The sequence below is a fragment of the Ammodytes marinus genome (assembly GCF_949987685.1).
Source record: "Ammodytes marinus genome assembly, chromosome: 24".
Lineage (NCBI taxonomy): Eukaryota > Metazoa > Chordata > Actinopteri > Uranoscopiformes > Ammodytidae > Ammodytes > Ammodytes marinus.
In genome coordinates, this window is record NC_137228.1 from 12,398,187 (window position 1) to 12,414,463 (window position 16,277).

At 43.7% G+C, this 16,277-nt stretch overlaps 1 protein-coding gene across 2 annotated transcripts in view; it reads right to left on the bottom strand.

Annotated features, from left to right (window-relative positions):
- Window positions 1-3,571: 3,571 nt before the first annotated feature.
- The window catches only part of xirp2a (xin actin binding repeat containing 2a), a 44,689-nt gene continuing 31,983 nt past the window's right edge, over window positions 3,572-16,277 (bottom strand). For both annotated transcript variants that reach the window (XM_080053254.1, XM_080053253.1), the window contains exons 5-10: window positions 15,842-15,928; window positions 15,575-15,644; window positions 15,129-15,232; window positions 5,343-14,571; window positions 3,798-3,931; window positions 3,572-3,708 (exon numbers count right to left, since the gene is read on the bottom strand). In XM_080053254.1, the coding sequence (XP_079909380.1) occupies window positions 3,837-3,931; window positions 5,343-14,571; window positions 15,129-15,232; window positions 15,575-15,644; window positions 15,842-15,928 (9,585 nt within the window). In that variant the 3' untranslated portion in view covers window positions 3,572-3,708; window positions 3,798-3,836. The remainder of the gene's footprint in view (window positions 3,709-3,797; window positions 3,932-5,342; window positions 14,572-15,128; window positions 15,233-15,574; window positions 15,645-15,841; window positions 15,929-16,277) is intronic.

Below are 16,277 nucleotides of genomic sequence, written 5' to 3' on the forward strand. Positions count from 1 at the left end.
ACGGAGACCGACTTTTCAGGCGATGGAGTGTGATCTGATCTGATGGCATCTGGGCAGAAACCAAGCCACGTCTTCCCAGTTTGAGTGCAAGAGAGGTTTGATGTGAGATGAAAGATTGACTGGCTCTGTTATAGAAATCCATGTTTGATTGAAACGACAGTATCGAATGAAAGGTTACTCATAAGCCCATATTTGTATTGGCTACTCTGGAGCTGAAACAATAAGTCTGTGAATAGATTATACCACAACTGCAAATCAATCTATAACAGTGTTCTATCTATTACTCGTTTCATAACAGTTAACTATATAGCTTTGCCTATTAGTCATAACTTTGAACACATAACCATAGGCTTTTAGAAATTGCAAGTTTAAAAAATTGTAATCAGTTCATTGAGAAATTAAAATAGCATTGTATAGCCATCAATCCAAAACTAAATAATCATGATGTAAATCCTCCTCTTCTGTTAAGACATGCTGTGAAATGACCCCTTCCAATGAGCAGCCTGTCTCAGCAGATTTTTTACTTTCTATTTAGTATTCAAATCCTTCTTTGCCTTTCCCCGGCCCTTCCCCATTGTAACACAAACAGGAAAAAAGTGTTTTGTTTTTTTAGTCATTTAATGGCTTTACTAGCGAGCTGACAGGAAACACAGAGCAGGAAAGATTGGGGGAATAATGTGCAACAAAGGTTCTGGGGTTGGATTTATCCCAGGGACATTGCTGCTCATTACGGATTAGCCCTAAATGTCATTATCACACTATTGCCTCTAACCTTCCTGAAACCAACGCCACCATTTGAGCTGATTATAATAAAATTCCCCCACACCATGCCTTGGATTTATGGACACTAACTGAGCAGGGGTTTAGCATCATGTGAAAGTATAACGTTGTAAACAGAAATAAATTGGTAGGTTTAAGGTTTAGGACAGTTGCCTAGGGAGATACTTTAGATGCTGCAAAGTGTGGGTGTCTTTTCCTTAAACCTGCCCTTTGGTGATCTAGAAGGCATTAGGTCGTATATGGCTCGTCAAAGAGACCCTTGCTCGCATGTAGACAATTCTGCATTTTCATTGCCAACTTTAACAGCGTCTTGGGTGTCTTCAAGAGCTGTACACTGGGCAGTTTTATCGACCGGTTGCCTTCCACATCAGATTCAACGGGCAGTTGTTTGGGTTTGAAACTGCTTGGCAGCGGGATAAAACGATTAAAAATGTATAAAATTGCATCTACATTGGAACGTCAATGAGAGGATGTTTCAGGGGAAATAATAGCCCCATTAAAAAAGATGCCAAGTAGCATTTCAGGAAAAGGATGCTGAATTATTGAACCAGCAACAGTTTTTTCCCCAAATTAAAGGAGCTGTCAGCATAATGTCGTATGATGTCCCACACACCACACTGAATATGTAAAGGCATCACTTTTATGACGCTATAGTAGTTTGAGTCATTTTTTTCCCCTTCTTTTTAGCTGATGTAATTATCATTGCAGTATATTCTCTTTGCAGCCAATTGCCCCATGCATTCAAGCTGGAGTGGAGATTTAGGGGTAAAAAATCTGTCAGAGGTGACAAAAGCCACCTAATGGAAAAATCTGTAACTCCTACAACAGGCCTGCTCTATCAGTGGAAATCAATACGCCTTTTCGCCAAAGTGATCTCAGCTGGACTGTTATCTGGGGTAGGCCATAGATCAAACTAGCACGCCACACAAAGGGGATGCAGCTCAGTACCATTACCGCTCTACTGTGTCTGTGCACTTGCTGATTAAAAAGTCATATAGTCCAGTTCATGAAGCTTTATTTCAACCAGAAGACATAATAGAAACGGAAAATAAAGGGAATAACCTCTTTATTCAGAAACAAAATAAAAGCTTTGCAGCCATACAATCAAAGAAGAAGTTGTAATTAAAGTAACATATTGCAGATTTTGGAAATATAGCACTTGTTTAGATCAGTAAGCAAAAAATATAGATATGAATACATAAGATACAAGAAAAAATATCCACTTTTTTCATTTTTCTGCACACCAGGTGCATTCAATCGACATCAAAACTAAGCTATATATTGAATAAAAGAGCAGAAGTGTAATTTTTAAAACTCAGTACAAAAAACACTAGATTCTATCAGAGCTGTTCGTCTCTCCATGGACATAGATGTGAAAATTCATGTGGTCACCGGATTAGTATGTGAATGGGCTGAATTCAAAAGTTATTGCTGTCGTCCTCGTCATCATAGCATCTGTTCTTCTTGATCTGCTCCTCCACTGTCAGTCCGCTGTCGTCATTGGCCCACAGAGGAGAGTCCCGCCCCCTTGCATCTCCCGCCTCCATCCCAAAATCAAAAAGGTCATCCAGCGCCGACAATGGGGGCTTCTTCCCCGCCGGTTGACTAAACTTATCAGATCTGAGATCAGATAGTAGGCTGGAGCTGCTGGTGCTCAGGCCGGCGAAAATATCTTCGAGGAAGCTTGATGCGCTGATCTTTGGCTCGGCGGCCTCGCTTTCGTAAGCCGACGTTTCCTCGGTTGTCTCGGGGAAGAAATGTGTGTCTGAGTAGCAGTCTGTGGCTTCTTCAGTACATTTGGCACCCGCTGGCACAAAAGCGTCCTCCCTCTGTGCCAATTGCAGCACTTCGCTTGGCATCCATGTTGATTCTTCACAGGGATCAGCCTGCAAGATTTCTGTCGCTGGAGTTGTATCTGTTAAAAAGAGTGACTGACTTGTCTTTTCCTCATCCTCTGCGAGCCCTTGAAACAGGATTTTGTGGTCAAGGAGCAGTGTGTTATTATTATTATTATTATTATTATTATTATTATTGTTGGAGTTAGCATTCAGAGCCTGTTCTGCCGCCGCCCCCTCATCTATTAACGTGACCTTTACCGCCTCCCCATTGTTCAAGCCGCCATTATTTTCTTTATCCATCTCCTCCCGGCTTTCCCTCTTTCCTGCTGCACTTTCTGTCGGGCCGTCATGACCATTTACTTTCACATCCTCTGCACTTTTCTCCACATTTTTCTCCTGCACTTCCACTGTCCCACCATCCTTTACTTTGCTATTTTCTCTCTGCTCCACTCCAGGCTGCACTTCAGGGTCCATTTCAGAACCCACTTGTGCTACAGCCTCAGAGCTACTGTGTGACTCTTTAGTTACTTGAGTGTGAGTAGACTTTGCTGGTTCCTTGGCGGCTGCTATGGGGAAGGCCACTGACTCTGACTTTGTCACATTCTCAGTTAAACAGGGACTCTCCTGCACCATATTGTTCGCAGAGGGAGTATCAGTCTCTTTTAATGAAGGCTTCATAGGCTGATTTAGATGTTCCTTTTCCTCAGCTGTCCCCTCCTTAGGGGGCCATGATGGCTTAACCAACTTCAACTCTTCTTCAATTGTGAAAGACTTCTTTTGAGAATCGGATTGAGGAGGCCACACAACGGACATCTTGGCTTTGAGCTTTTTGCTTTCGTCCACTGATTTACTTATGTCATCATCCTGAGTAATTAATTTGCTATGAACAGTGGAATTCATGATTTTTTTCTCAGGTGATGGTGATTTGACTTTTGTCTTTTCAGCTGAATTCTCCTGGTTCTTGTTATTCCATAGTTCTTTGTGTGGTTTCTGTCCAAATCCCTCGTCATAATTTCCTTTAGATTTGAAGAGTTGCTTGTAGTGTGGCTTGCAGTACATTCGTCCATGGAGAGAGGCATAGTTGCCTAGACTATTTTAATAAAAGAAAACAAGAGGTTAAAGAAGTGCAAAGAGAACAAAACAAAATGAGAATGCTTCTGCTGTGCGAAATTGCTTCACCTTAGTTTGCCTCTGCAGTGTTCACAACGAAAGCAGCTTTTATGGAAGTTTTGTTTGTCGGCAATCAGCGATTCCATGGGGTACACCCTCTTCCGACATACTCGACACAGTTCGGACTCGGGAACTCGAATTTTCTGTGAAAAAATGAGAAAGAGGTATCACTTTAGTTTTCAGGTTGGTTATTTCTTGGGACATTTCCTGGAAACAACCATGCAAGTTGGCACAAAGATGAAAGTTTAGTACATATTCAACCAATAAAGTCCACTTACAGCGGCTACGAGTAACATTTAAATATCTTTAAACAGCCTCATGTTTCCTCTGATAATCATAAATTACCTTTAACAGCAAACGAGACCATCAGTGCAAAGAAAGACGTTTTTAAATAGTTTCTAGAAAACAGCTTTGCGACAGCGGGCGTCGTAAAAATACTACCGCTTTTGTCCAAAGGGGACGCCAACGTGCCATGTTACTCGTAGTGGCTTTAATTGCTAGTATAACCGAGAAAAAGTGTTTGCTTGTGATCCCTTGTCAAAACTATGTTTTTAGTGGACATGCAGTGGAGATTTTCATGGCCCGAAGAAACCAGTATATCGTAAAAAATTTTAAACAAAATAATTTTGTACAGAAATTACATTTCAAATCAGTGTACATCATTGGAGGGACTGCTAAGTATGCTAAACAAATATGTTACTAATACTATAAGGATATTAATGTAAATTATCTTGCTTGAAATTCACTGTAGACATATAGTTCGCAAAGTTTACAATGATAAAAACATCACTATTTCAAATGTACTCGGGTTTCAAGCAATTCCTATTTTATCTATGATTACAATCAAGTATACATTAGCAATTTCCAGAACACTTTCTTGGAAATTATTGAAAAAAACATTAGGCATTATACCAAAAGAACAAAACATTGTTTCATTTAACTGTGTTAAATTAGGCTGGGGCGGGGGGTTCAAACAAAATTAAACTTGTGCATCTGAGCGTTTCACCTCTTTTTAGCTGAGAGAAAATTCACCTAAGAGAAACGTACAGTATCCATAATAGAATCATAATTATCATAAAAATGCTTGTCTTTGAAGCATTGAGAATTATTTTCCTAAGAACTGCAAAAGATGTAATAAAATGTGAAACTTTATCTTAAACTGAAGAAAAAAATTTATGAATTAAGAGTCTTGTTTTACTCTTAGGGAGACATTTCAAGCGCTTCTCTACTGTGAAAAAAAAAATCTTCACACAAAACTTCACATGAGAAACATTAGTTCGATATGTTAGTGTCACGCAACTTCCACACTTCAGAGGCATGAATAAATGGGACAAAGTGTTACCTGGGAATATTAAAATGTGTGAAACTGACAGTGCCAAAAAATGTGAGCTGTTCCAAGAAAAACACATTAACTGTTACATAAATAACAGTGTCAAACCAATGTTAATGCCTCTTTGCTTTCCACAAAATGCAGCTGATGCTTCAAACTTCACACAATGTTAAACACACCGTCACGCTTGTTTTAGTATCCTCATGCTGCACAGCCTGGTTTACCCGTCACTACAGTCTCCTGCTGGCGCGTTACAATCTGCGATGACCTCTGCTCTGTGACACTGAAACCAAGGTCCTGGAATACTCCTTGGCTCTCGGCCCAAGACTGTTGGAAATTCCTCAGCAGTTCCTCGGTGGAGGCCTCGGGGGGCACCGAGATGGTTGGAACGCTGCCTTTCACCACATCGGCGTAAGATGGAGGGTTGCCGCGGGTCAACGAGCTTTCAGAGTGCACCTCACTCTTTGTCTCTTGTGTCACGTTCCCAAAGTCATCCACGCTGCAGAATTGCTCGGTGACCGCTGTCGCTTCGGATTGACAAGCATGCTCGGAATAGGCCGATTCTGATTCTCTTCTTTCGATTTTCTCTCTCAGCTCTCGGGCTGCCTGAGAACCGTGCTCTCCCGTCTCAAAAACATTCTTTATCGCTTTGACGTTCATCGTCTGGATTTCTTCCGTTCTCGGGGTGTGTGGCTCTCCCTCCGCCTCTTCCGTGTCGCTTCCCAACCTCTCTGTGATCACGATAGGCTCTTTTCTGGCATAGACTTTTGGTTTTGACGATTCAAATCTGTTCACAAGCCTGGAGAGGTCGACTCTTGGGAGATCCTCTTTCAAAAGGTCTATATTCAAAGCCGCTCCGCCTTCCTCTGCGTCTGCTCCCAAACGTTCAGGGATTTCGATGGGATCCTTCCGAATATACGCCCTGCTCACCTCTGCCTTCTGGGCCTCCTCAAAGAAAGACTTTTTGTCCCTCACGGTCATCATGGAGTCCCCCATTTCCGCAATGTCCACCAATCCTTCCTCGTTTGTCTCTATGGGAGTGTCCCTGTCGCCATGGAGGGATGATTGATCTACTTCAGCTGCGAAAAACTCTGGCACCGGCATAGGAGGTGGAGGGGTCATATCACTTCGAGAAAGCTTTGATGTGGGGTCCCTTAATTTGCGACTGAGGGTTGGAGACGGCGTAGCTCTGCTAAAGGAAGACGTGGGCGTGTAGGTCCTGCGAATCGGAGGCGGAGGCGTCCCCACTGACTTGTAGGGCGGAGGAGAAGGGGACACTCCAAGTGGTGAGTCCACTCTCCTAGACTCAATGCTGATAAAAGTTGGTGACGGAGTACGGATGCTAGATAACGGGGAGGACACTCTATGCTCCTGGTGCATTTTGCTCTCTTGAAATGACCTCTTCTCCTCCACCATTTTCTTTTCAGTTTTCGATGAGCCGATGCTAATCTTTGATATCTTTGCAGAGGCTCCACCGAACGCTCTCTTGTCTGGCTTTGGAGCCACAGGCGGTGGTGGAGGTGGCGCTGGCAAATTTTCTTCTTTCTCTTTCTCCTCCGTATCGATGGCTGTAATCTTTTCCTCCAAAATTGTGAGCTTTGCTTGAATGGTATTTTTCACATAGGCCATCATTTCTTTTAACTTTTTCTTGTTAAGCTGTTTAGAAATTTCACTTAAATTATTTTTCTCGTCCGAGCCCATTGCCCAGTCACCGAGTTGACTTATAATCATCCTGACAGCGTTGGAGTCTATTTTGCTCGGTGTGCCCTCCAACACTTTCATTTGAGCGAGGAGATTCTGCATTTTGTTACATTTCTCTAAATCTGTGATTTCGTCTGTAATAACCTCGTCTGTGTGGGCCATTTTCCCTGTGCCTTTCAGAGGGGCATCCTTGGGCTCACCTTTTGACTTTATGTGAGTTTTATGTGTTTCCGCCGCTTGTACCTTTATTTGCTGTTTTTGCATTTGAACGGCCTCTTGCTTCCGAAGGCTTTGCTGTTGTACCACACTCTCTGTCACCACCAGCTCCTTGTGTCTTTGAATGTGCTCAGCCTTTATGCTCTGCTGACTGTGGGAGACAGACACATGGCCTTGTGCTTGATGAGTTTCCGCAGATGTTATTTTAGCCACCTTAGGCATTAGAAGAGAAACTGATGGTGACAGCTTTACTTCACTCTCATTCTTTTGCACCTGCTTGCCCTTTTTCATGTGAACCTTCACTTCAACTTCCTTCATGGGTGGGGTCACTTGAGTTTTATTCTCCTTTACTTTCAATTCTGCTCTTGCTGACGTCAGCTGGCTGCTTTCCTGACTCACTTTTGTCTCACTTTTCTGTGAGATGTTGCTCTTCTCTTGTTGTATATGCAATTCACTCTTCATTGCCTCCTTTTGTCCCATTGTGACACTGTCACACGTCTTCTCCTCCTTTCTCTCGGTTGGCATCTTAAAGGTTTTCACCTTGAAACTGGGAGTTACCTTAGGAATTTTAGTAGGTTGAGAAGGACTTATTTTCACATCCTGTGTTGGAGGCACATTTATATTCTTCAGATCCTCAGCTTTCAATGTGACTGCAGTCTGGCTTTGAACCTTTGTATTTTCCTGGGCAGCAACGCTCTGTGTGGCAGCAACAGACCTGGTGCTGGATTTCTTAATGTACTGCTGCTGCTGCTGCTGCTGCTGCGTGACTGAAGAGGTCACCACATTCGAGCAGGACTGGGTGTCAATATTTGAGGATTCCTCAAATTCCTCAAATTTGGGTGCTGTTTGACTTCTTTTTACAACATCGGTTGAGGCAAGCATTTTCTCTGAGGAGTGCTCAATTGCAACATGCTTTTTATCTATGGACACATTTGAAGCTCCTTTGGCTGATTTCTTATTTAACATTGAGATTGAGGGCTTGCTAAAAGGGATCTGGGATGGGGTTTTGTTGGTAGAGTCTTGTACCGACGTTCCCTCTTTGGAAAAGGTCTTAGTTTCTATTGCCTTTTCTTTTGTTGATTCCACTGTGACTTCTTTCTCAGTCTTCTGTGCTGCAGACAGCTCAGAGGTGTGCATGCTAATTGGCGGAGAAGTGGGAGATGTGACTCTACTCCGCTCTATTTCCTCTTTCTCCATCCTTTGTTGGCGAAACCTCTCCTCTGCGAGCATGAGAGGGGTTTTAAATTTGCTATAAGGCCTGGGCTTTGGCGCGGGAGCGGGTTCCGGAGGTGGAGGCAGTTTAATAGGCGGGACAAATGCTTTTTTAGGCGGCTGTGGGCTTTCATTTTGCAACAGTTTCACAGCTGTGATGCTTGGTATTTTTGTTGTTGATACTGACGTTAATTCAGACTGAATATTCCTGCTTTTTTCAATATGTTGGCTTTCCTTTTGCACATTTTGAACTTTAACCTCTTCTTTATGGTCTGTTGATGCTATTATTTCTTGGAGCTGAGGTGGAGGTGGTGGTTGAGATGGAGCTGGCTGCTTTTTCTGCCATTTGGGTTTCACTTGTATAGGCTGCTTCGGTGGTTCAGGCTGCTTGGGCACTTTGAATAAAGGCCTGCCGATTGGTTTTCGAGGCTGAGGCATTGTGTTGAGCTCTTGCTGTAAGGGAGGTGGAGGGAGAAAATCCTGCGGTGGTGGTGGAGGAGGGAAGAATTCTGCCTCAGATTTCATACATTCCATTGGAGGCGGCGGTGGAGGTGGTGGTAGGTCACTGTCTCGCCTCATCCGAGAGGATTCTGGGATATCCAGCACTGGAGACGGCGGTGGAGGGAGGGAGAGCTCAGACTCTGAGGGCGGAGGTGGCGACGAAGGAGGAGGCGGGAAGTGTATCTCCGGTTTCACCTTTTTGATTGCGCCTTTTCCTTTAATGTCCAGGTTACGGTGATCACCCTTCATATTTTTGATGCTCTGCTGCTTTTGTGTGAGAGTCAATTTATTCTCTGTTTGCGTTTGAGATGTCAACATCTGCTCTGATACCGTTACATGCTGTTGCTTGTGCATGACAGTTTTCTCGGTCACTGAAGTCTGCACCTGTTTAATCGTCTTTGTTTCGCATGTTTGCTTTTTGGAAACATTTGTCTGTGATGTGTTTTGCGCCTCTTTCATCACATTCACAACAGCTGCTTTGTTCTCTGTTTGATCATTACTAGGCATTTGTTTAGTCTTTATCATAATAGGCTTGGGAGCTTGTATTTTCTGTGGGGGCAGCACTTTCTGCTTCTGCTCTTTTATGCTCTTCTGTTGAGAGGCCCCAGTAGTATTGTCTGTTTTGGCTACGGTAACAGAGTGGTCCTCTTGGGTTATTACCTGTGTTTTCACAGATTTACTGTTGTGCGTCTGTGTGTGCGTCTGTGACTCAATGCTCTGGGAGAGGTTTTTCACAGCGGGGGCTGGATCGACTGCCACGCTCTCACTCTTAGATTCATGTATGCATTCCGGCTTCTCTTGCTTTACGGTTATTGGATTTTTTGCAGGATTTCTTGCTTTCTTGGAGGAATACAAACGTTTAGGACTTGAATACTGTTTCTTGTGCATGAGACACTTTATTGCTCCTTGTACATCCCCTTTCACTACCTCCTCTTTTTCCACCTGTGTTTCCTCCTGTCCTTCATAAAGAGATTTTATGGATGTTTTCACATCTCCTTCAATACTCCCCCTGCGATGCATTCTGGGAGAAGTTGTCGGCTCCAGAAAGATCTGCATGGTAGCTTTAACGTCCCCTTGCTCGCTCACTTGATGCTGGTAAATCTTTTTCTCACTCGATGCCTCGTGTAAACTTTGCATAGCTGTGTGAATGTCTCCTTTGACAATCTCCTCTTTTTCGACCTCTTTCACTGCTTGCTTTGCTTCTTCCAGGGACTTCAGAGTCCCTTTGATATCACCTGGCACTAAATCTTCAACTGTGGCTTCCATATTAGTGGTCGCAGATTTCTCCAGGGACTCCAGGGCACCCCTGATGTCTCCCCTGACGATTTCAGGCTTTTCCATGTCTTTGGCTTGATGCTGGGCCTCCTCCAGAGACCTCAAAGTCGTAGGAATGTCGCCCTTCACCACCTCCTCTTTCTCTAGTACCACTTTCTGATTGATGGCTTGGGTCAGCGAATCAAGGGCTGCGTTGAGATCACCTTTAACAATGTCCTTTTGCACAAGATTTCTGTAGTTAACAGCAGGCTCTGTCATAAAGACTTTAACAGTGCTGTGTACATCACCTGCAACTATATCATCCTCTGCCACTGTGCGACCAATCTGCTGCTGATTCTTCCGAAGTAAGATTTTGGTCTCTTCGACATCTCCACCTATTATACGCTCCTTTTCCACCTTCTCCTGGGCGTCATCTGCATCTTCGCTGTACTGAAGCTGCTTTAAATAATCCAAGGCTCCAGACTCGATGCACGTGGAGTAAAAACTGACATTTCCCCTTTCTGTGTCTTCAATCCTAATCCTTTTGGAGCCCTCTTCTCCTGAGTTGGAGAGGAGACGATGGAGAGTTCTGCTCACGTTACCTTGTACGATATCTTCTTTGTCCGAGCTTGCACCCTCCTCCTTATTCAACAGGGAGTAAATAGTCAGCTTCACGTCTCCTTTCTCGTCCTCTTGAATGAGAATGCCACACTTGGAGGAGCTCTCGTCCTTGAGCAGACTGTTTATGGCCTCTTGAATGTCACCGCGGATGACTTCCTCTTTCTCCACATTGATTCCTCGCTCCTGGTTGAATAGCTGCTTCACTGTGGTGTTGATGTTCCCCCGCTCCTCTCTGTCAATAGTAATCCCCCTTTCTGTGGTCTCGCTACGGTTCAAAAGGTTCATCATTATACTGCTCAAATCCCCTCTGATAACCTCTTCTTTTTGGATTTGCGGAGCTTCCTGGCTCATGAGTTTATACTTTGCCATGCGGACATCACCGATCTCGTCTGCCTCAATCAGGATACCTTGTGAATCCACTATTTTCTGACAGTAAAGCTCCTCAAGTGTCTCTTTGACGCTTTTGCCTACTATTTTGGTCTTTTCCATTCTGCTGTCATTGAAATCGTGGAACGGAGTTGATTCAAAGAGCCATGTTGTTGATTTCACATCTGCCTGTGGGATTTCCTCCTTTGTAACGACAATCTCTGTGCCATCAGTCTCTTTGATGCTGTCGAGGGGCTGCTTCTCAAAGAGCCATACAGACTGTTTGACATCACCTTTCATTACTTCCTCTTTTGTCACCTTCTCCATGCCATCGTACTCTTCTCCTTCGCCGTGGATCTCATCTATTGTGCGTGATTCAAACATCCATGTGGCAGATCTGACGTCGCCTTTTTGGATTTCGCTCACGCTCACGGTTCTGATGTACTTTTGAGACAGCTCATCAGTCTCAAATCGCTGTGTGTTTGTCCTCACATCACCGCCTTGGATATCAGCGACAGTTTTCGACCGTACTTTAATATCCTCTGCAATTTCATCGAGAGGTTGCGTTTCAAACCTCCACCTTGCAGAGCTGACGTCTCCTTTGTTGATGCCTTCCTCAGTCACAGCCTTAATAACATAGACTTCCTCTGAATCTCTAATTGTATCCAGCGGCTTTGTTTCAAATAGCCAGCGAGCCCCAACTACATCTCCTCTCATAATTTCTTCCTTGGTCACTGTGGTTACTTCGTGGTAATGTCCCTCCTTGTCACAGATGGCATACAGTGGCTGAGTTTCAAACATCATTGTGTAATTTTTCACATCTCCCCTCTCTTGTTGATCTCTGAAGATGCTAGTGATTTTAGAAATATCAGTCTCAGTGGACTCCTCTTTAATTCGATCAAGAGAGTATGTCTCAAAAATGAACCGGCTTTTGTCAACATCGCCCCCCTGAACGTCAATCACAGTGCGAATTTCCCTGGCCTCTTCGTCACGTATGGCATCGATCGGCTGATTCTCAAACATCCAGGTACAGTTGACAACGTTTCCCTTCTGCATTTCCTCAGCCTGCTGCAATTTCAGCTTTTGCATCATTTCCTCAGAGGTGGAGCTCATAATGTCCGAGGAGCGATTCTCAAAGATGTACTTCATTCTGGAAACATCGCCTGAGTGGATGTCGATTTCCGTGACCCTCCTGAAAGAACTGCTGTCCTCTCCTGTAATGTTTTCCAGGTTCTCAGTTTCAAAGAGGAAGCGAGCCAGTCGCACATCCTTTCCTTGGACGTCCTCTTGCTTTACAGTGCAGGTTTTCAGAATGGTCTCAGACTCAGACTCTGTGTGATCACGTATGTTGTCTAGTGTCTGGGTCTCAAAGAGCCAAGTACATGTTTTGACATCGCCTTTCTGCACTTCCTCAACATCAGCTGTGCTCTTTTCGACCTTTTCATACAGATGATCCATTGGTTGAGTCTCAAAAAGCCACCTACAAGTTTTAACGTCTCCTTTCTCAATTTCAATGCTTTCCTTTGTTTCGTGTTCTTCTTCCTCCAAATTACTTAAAGCTTTAAAGGCATCAAGCTGTTGAGTTTCAAACAACCACTTGGCTGTTTTGACATCTCCCGACTCAATCTCCTGTTTGGATATACCTTTTATGATCTGAAACTTATTTATGCTTTCATCAAACTCATCAATGGGACGCGTTTCAAACATCCATCGGCAGCTGCGCACATCTCCCTTCACAATCTCCTCACGCCTCACGGTCTTAACCTCGTGGTAATGGCCAGAGCTGTCTTGCATAGCATACATAGGGGTTGATTCAAATAGCACTCTGTTGGATTTGACAGATCCACTTGTGACCCCTTCAACTTGAATTTTCTGTGTACCCTCAATCCTACTCAAATCCATACTTTCAAACCTTTCTTTGTAGTTTGTCACATCTCCTTTGTCGACTGTGTCAACATCCACAGTTCTTGTGATCTCCTTCTTCTCTTCCCTTATATTTTCAAGGGGCTGGCTTTCAAATACCCATTTTTGATGCCTCACATCGCCCTTTTCTTCTTCAGAGGCAACCATTTTCTTAAGTTTTCCCACTTCGAGCAGCTCTTTCAGATTTTCCATGGGCACTGTTTCAAAAAGGTGTGTTGCTGATCGAACATCACCTCCTACAATTTCCTCTGGCAGCAAAGGCCTAGCATTGGTGTTGTCTTTCAGTGTGTCCATAGGCTGAGTCTCAAAAACCAGACAGTGCTTCCTCACATCAGCACCGATAATTGCTTCCTTTTGCTGCTTGATAGTCTCCCATTCTTCGTCCTTAATAGTGTCCAGGGTCTTTGTCTCAAAAAGCCATCTGCCCTTGTTCACACCACCTTGGGTGTTCTCCTCCATCGAAATACCACATATCAGTTTCACCAATGCGGGGTCTTTGTTTATCATGTCCAGAGGCTCGGTTTCAAACATCCAGCGTGATGTCTTGACATCACCTTTCTCAGTCTCCTCCCTGCGGATGGTGGTGATCTCCAGCATCTCTCCAGAATCCCCTCTGATCACACACATGGGTTGGGTCTCAAACCTGCGAGTTGTCGTCTTCACATCCCCTTTGATCTCTTCCAGCTCCGACTTCAGGCTCAAGAAGTGGCTCTCCTCAATGGTTTCAGTTTTACCCATGGAGTCCAGATGTTGGGTTTCAAAGAGATATCTAGCAGTTTTCACATCTCCGCCAGATATGTCTTTGGTGATGACGGCATCTGTCTCCTGCTCGTCTTCTTGGTAGATTTTATTCAGATAATCAAGTGGCTGCGTCTCAAAAAGCCAAGTAGCAGTGCGGACATCTCCCCTTGCCAGTTCTGCCGATTTTTCCGACTGCTCGGTTGAATCAGTGCCCTCTGTTCCCAGAGCATCCATGGGCTGAGTCTCAAACATCCACGCTGTGTATCTGACATCTTTGCCAGCGATAATTTCTTGCTGTGCAATATTTCTCGACTCTTCCTCATCTAGGGTTTCGTCTTTGATCGTATCAAGCGGTTTGTTTTCAAACATCCAGCGCATGGACTGCACTTCGCCTTTAAGGATCTCCTCCCATTCAACATACTCTCCATCGGGGCTTGAACCCCTACTCGAGCCGTTGCCATCATTTTCAAACATAAAGCATGCTTGCTGGACGCCTCCCACCAATTCCTCTGTCTCCAAATCCTTCTTTTCTTCTTCAGTGAGTTGACTCAGGAAGTCTTCTTCCAGGTTCCTGCGGACCTCTGGGTGAATGTGCTTGTAGAGGCGCTTCAGTTCAGCCATGCTCTTGTGTTTAAAGTACTGCTCCCTATTAACAGTTTGCTTCTGTTGGGAAGCTGACACCTTATGCTGAGAGGAGACACACTCGGGGATATCCTGTGATACCAGAAGGTTTGATGGTGGGAGAGGGAAATTATCTGTCATCTCGTAAGCCACTGACGAGGCAGACACTACTGATGAGGCAGTGGCAGTGGCAGCGGCTGTCTTTACGGAGGAGCATGTGTCAACACTTTTCATAGCTGAAGCTTTGGTGGACTGGTTTACTGGTGCCCATTGAAACTGGGTATAATCCACATCAACCTATTGTTTGTTAAGGGGGTTTTGGTTAAGGGGAAAGAGAGAGTGAGGGTTGGGTTCAAGTTAGAAAATCTAAAGACAAGAATTTTTCAGGAAAAGATTGATCAACTTTCACCTCAAATTATATTAATTATAAATGTTGTCTAAATCTTATCTTCACTTTGTGTAGCTGACATTCAAACTTCTTTTAATAAAACTTATAAAGTAAAAGCACAAAATAACAAACCTAATTTGGATGTAAAGGCACAAAGGCAGACCTATCTCAAGTCTGTCAAACCCAAACATTTTCAGTTATGCACATTCTTAACAACTCTTCATAGAAATATTCATGAAGATCACTTTATCTGCAGATAGTGATATGAGTTGTTGTTTTGTACTTGAGGTTTCCCTTTAAACATAGTGAAAAAAGTTTCAGAGATCTTTTATCCAATCCAATTTATTCTTCATCAGGTCATAGAATTCGCAATTTTCTTTTGATGTTTCCGTGATTTGGCTGCTATTTGTTACATCATAAAACCCCCAAACTATCGCCTATTTAGATAAACAGACGGCATCATTACCTTTATTTCCTTGGCTGGTGCGGCTTCCACAATCGTTTTTTCATACTGCTGCTTCAAAGCCTGCGCGGAAACCTTTGGTAGGTCCTCTCCTCCGACGAGCATAACTGAATTAGACACAAGAAGAAGGCCGCCTCATTAAGTCATTCGCGGTGAGGGGAGCTCAAGGGGGGTTGGAAAGAGAAATAAATCATTTCATTAAAAACCTGAGTAGTTTTCATTTTCTGAAACCATGCAGCGGTGATTGCCCAATTTCCACTTTCCAATATTTTACCTTCCTGACTTTGCCCTGATTAGATTTGCTTCTACGCACTGAATAGGGAATCATCTGCAGTCATTTTTAGAGCTCATCCCTTATTCAGCAGCAGCAAGACTAATCATTAATATACACAACCAGCGTTGTGATAAAAATGTGCAAATTACAACATGAAAGGCATGAGCAGAATAACCTGTTTCATTGTAATGGTTCCCGTAACTGGCTGCCACATTGTTGTGATGGACTCTTTCATCGTGGATCACCTGTAGAAAAAAATTGAAGAAATCATTAGTAAACTGGCAACCACACTGAAGCCTCCAACTGTTCTTAATCAGTGAGGAGTTAAAGGCTTAGCATGGGGCTCATTTTTCTAAATAGGGCACATGAAGTGCAACAGAAAGTTCTGAAATAACCAAAGAACTCGATGCTGACAAATAGTGAGTGTAAACAGCAAGTATACCTCTTGTTGATTGTGAACAAGGGTTGTGGTGGGCACGACCTCCCTGGCACTGCTTCTCACCGTCACCTCAGAGGTGCTTGACATCTCCTGTCAGGTACAGGGAAATGTTGAAACACTAATCCCCACACACAGCAATGACTCACACACAAAGACTGACACACACATACAATGGCTTTATTACCCCGTGACTGTGAGCTGCAAGAAAACAGCAGGAGAGCAAGTAATTTTTATTATATTGTGAAACTTAATAAAAACCCCTCTGTGGCTGGTAACACATTTTTCCCATTACAGAGCTGCCTCCCAGGGAGCTACTACGTTTTAATTCCACTAAAGGAGTGTTGAAGAAAAAAAGCAATAGATTACAAAAAGCTGTACAAAACTGAGTCAGCCTTTTCCTCCAGTGAGATTCATGCAATTTGAACGAGATGAAAGAGAA